Here is a 4186-nt window from a genome sequence, read left to right as displayed (position 1 = left end):
TCTGGTCTTTCAAACAATATACAGTATGCACTATTCGCTTTTGTCCAGTTATCTTCAACCTATAATTGCTGCAAGGTCAACATACAACATATACCCATATTTTTAAAATACTGCAACACTGTAATAATTGTTCGATGAGACCTTGACCAAAACGTATGATGGTTTATATTAATACAAACATACGCACGTCGATATTTTTCAAGAAGATTTTTCTCTCGAATGCATCAGTCCATGACATTTTTATTCTCGTCCATTAATCAAGCTGATATGAGTTCTTTCTTCCAAAGTTTTATTTACTCATTTCACAAAGAATATCAGATGATGTTCTGAAATTGAATTATTTTGTTATTGATTCTTATTCGTACTTAAATATTGCATATTTTAGCATTTTTATCTCATTGAGGTGACTTTATCTTTAAATAAACAGAGTATGAGCTGCGGCTTGCGTTAGTTCTAGAATCATTTTCAAATTGATTGCTGTATATATTATCGGCTCACATTTTTTCTTTTATAATTACTATACTGCTGTAATAGCCTATAGAATTGACGATAAATTTTAGTTTTATAGTCATCTTTTATTCGTTGTGTCGTCTCGTTCATCCATTTATATGATTGTTACGTAGCTTAAGGATCCAATCATGCATGTAACAGTTACTTTAATTTGGCTGTCTTAATTACAAGTTTACTCGTTCCGTATTTGGGCAAACAACATGCAGCAGTGAATAACTTGCATGTTTATCCATGCTATCTATGATATATTTCTAGGGATTTCTATAGATTACGATGGTATAGAGTTGTAGTTCACACATATATTTCTGCTTTTATATGGAGACCGGTCGTGGATGACAAGACGAAACTTTGTAAAAAAGTATTTTGAAACTACCCCAGTCTACTGGAGACTACCTAGTAACTACCGTAAAGCAGTCTGATTGTACTAAACATTTACGCTTAGTAATCATGTTACTTAGCTGATTTTGAAAGTAATAAAGCTTGGTTTTTAGATAATTTTTAGAGAATCTCTTAATAAAATAAAGATGAACTAAACCCTTACGGTTTTATTCTAATTTATTTTCATTATATATATCCGATGATAACAGAAAGTTGAGAAGTGTCATAAGATATTGGCTACCTAACACAATTAATCAATATTTGTACATCCTATCGATTCAATAATTTAAAATATAATTCCTGAATTGCAACATCTGTGTTCGATGTTTTGTGTTTACCTAGTTCTATTTTATCATAATTATATTTTATATGATAATAAGGCAATGATTTTATCGAAATGAAAATGTACGCATTTACACCGCAATAAATGCTTTACAATTTTCATCCTGCACACTAGTTCTGTTTAAGGTAATTGTCAAGGCACAAATCTAACACGAATAAAAGAATGTAGACCAAGTACTAGCGTATGGATTAATTTTCGCTTACGTAAATTGTAGTGACTGGTGTTTTATTTGAAGCTTGTTATTAACCACTTTTCATACTATTGTAATAAATTATTAGCTAGAGTCGATTGTTAATTTGAATGTAGACGAATAGAGAAATAATTACCAGTATATAAATTACTCGAAAGGCAAAAGCAGCTTAAACTGTGAAGGTCAACTATGTGAAGGTAGACTAAAAGTGTAGTTCTAGAATGCAACTACATGTGTGGTTTACTAATAATAACTTAAAAACAAAAAGCATATTACTTTATTTTCTACCTACATACGTAGATTGAGAGGGTATTCCGACTCTAGTAAATCGCTTTCGCAAGTGTTTACTCGTTGCTGCATAAATTATTGGATTAATAGCAGGACTACTCAGTGCCATGAGACATGCAATGGTCGTAAAATAGTTCAATGTCGTTGGTACTGGAGGGACCGAGGTATTATAGACGAAATCCTGTACATTAAGAACAATGTATGGCAGCCAAAAAAGGAAGTTAGTTCCAACAATTAAACCAGTGGTTCGAATCGATCGAGATAATTTGCTGTTTCGAGTTAAATCTTGCACAGTTTTCCGATATGCTACAGTAAAAATAACTAAGTAGCTCATACAGATTGTTACTATGTTGACTACCAAAAATATCGTCAGTATCCATGAAACTATAAAATTTTCTATTGGGTGATCGAAGGAGATACCGCAAATGAGTAAGACATAGAATTTACCAAGGCCAATTCTCTCAAAGCCAAGTAGCGGTAATATAGAAATAATACTCGGTATGAACCAAGTAAAAGTAGCGATAAAGGCACATTTAGATACAGTTATATGACTTTTGTAGCCAAAAGGATTAACAACTGCACTACATCGATCTACACTTATTATTGATGTTGCTGCTAACGAAGATAAGTACAAGAGTAACGTAAAAAATCCTTGAATTTGGCAAAGTAGGTATCCTAATGTCTTTGCAGCTAACGTAGATATTCCCAAAGGTAAAACAATAAGGCCAGTTAGAAAATCAACTACGGCTAAATTACAGATACATAAATTGTTCATATCGTGTAATCTTCGGCAGTTATATATCATTATTAAGTTACGCAAGTTGCCAAATATTGCTATAAAGCAGATAAATGAACAAGAAGTTACAGCCAAAATAAATCTCGGATCGTTTGGACTTAGCCTTTCCCAAGTTATGAAGCCGGGTTCTTTGCTAGCGTTGCTTGTCCATGTTGAATTTTGTGTTGTTATAGTAGCCATAATATCTATGAGAGTGGTATTGGTATAAGTATCGATTAAATTCCTAGGTGATAAATGGTTTAAAGAGTTCCTTCCATAAATTTTCAAAAGTGACACTATTTTGTAATGCAAGTATATTTATAGGTGTGTATAAAGATACTAAGGAAACATCATTATCAAATTGATGCTACTGTAAGCCACTGTTTGTTCAGAACTTGACTCGAGGGGTGAGCTTTTGGATGCATTTATTCCTCGAAAATGACATTTTATTGATTAATTATCTATGTAGTACTTTTCTATTAATTATAATTAGTCGTCTAGCAAAAAACCTATAAATAATTCAACTTGCATTGGATGGACTGATCTTTAAGAATTTCCAATAGGCCGGAAGACAGGTATTGATGGCGTTATTTTTAATTACATAAAGGTTTATTGCAGTTATTACACCTCAGTAGAGATACACGCATAAAAATTACCTATAATGCTGCATTCTTGATCGAATAAGAAATATCTTATACGATAGTGTTAAGTTATTATCTAGATAAGAGAATAATATATTAATAGCGTCGTTTCATTTTACTGTAATTATGAATTGTATATTTAGAGTATTGGAATAGCATATTAAGATTACTGTTATAACCAGAGTGAAAGAGATGAGTTTGAGAATTTGTTAAAAAAGATGTAGAGGTATCTAATAGATAGTGAGAATGGGTTTAGTAGCGAATACTAATCATAAAATTTCTGGGGGACTAAACGATGCGATATTACTACGATATTTTATATAAAGTAATTGGGTATGAAATTTCTTATTAATCTTTACCTGTAAAAATGCCTGAAGTATACGCTAAATACTGTAAATATCGTCAGAGCTTATATAGCATTCTCTAAAGTAATAAAAGATGTTCAAATTCATTCTTTTGAGGTTCAATTAGAGAATAATTTCTGTAATTATTTAAGTTATACTCATGAACATAGTTCACCTATTAATCTAGCAAAATAATAAGCACGTCAACATTATATTATAGTTGTTGCTACTTATACGACATGAATTCGTCTTTTTATTGATACAAATGTAAAACATCTAAGGGCATAACTATTATATGAATGATATCACACTATTATTATTAAAATACAAAAATTTAACAATGCTTTTGAGCAAATTAGAATCATCACTTTCAGTCTTGAACTACTGGATGGCATCAACTAGCCATTAGTATGGCATCAACTAGCCATTAGTATGCCAACAATAATGATGAATGGCTATAACATCGAATTTTAATATAAGTGACCTAACGGATTCAAGTTTAACAGTTCTCGTTAAATAATTCTTGCTTGCGATATACGTCCTAGCACGATCTGTCCTACTTCACTTCACTTGTATTTGATCAATTAGTTAGAATTATAGTACTTAGAACTCATAACTAGATTATTACTTAGCTAGTTAATACAAAGGAATCTTAAAATTTAAATGGCACTACAAGCCTATATACAGATACTTTATTTTAGCAATTTCTACGCGTAT

General features: G+C 31.3%; 1 protein-coding gene across 1 annotated transcript; it reads right to left on the bottom strand.

Moving 5' to 3' along the window:
* Positions 1-1698: 1698 nt before the first annotated feature.
* On the bottom strand, positions 1699-2685 carry TRIADDRAFT_29642 (uncharacterized protein; the record flags this gene model as incomplete). Its single annotated transcript, XM_002115429.1, has 1 exon — positions 1699-2685. One exon carries the CDS (start codon positions 2683-2685, stop codon positions 1699-1701), a length of 987 nt encoding a protein of 328 aa, XP_002115465.1.
* Positions 2686-4186: the final 1501 nt, after the last annotated feature.

Source organism: Trichoplax adhaerens, genomic scaffold (assembly GCF_000150275.1).
Source record: "Trichoplax adhaerens TRIADscaffold_11 genomic scaffold, whole genome shotgun sequence".
NCBI lineage: Eukaryota > Metazoa > Placozoa > Uniplacotomia > Trichoplacea > Trichoplacidae > Trichoplax > Trichoplax adhaerens.
The sequence above is the reverse complement of the archived record's forward strand: the minus strand, read 5'-3'. Positions and strand labels throughout refer to the sequence as shown.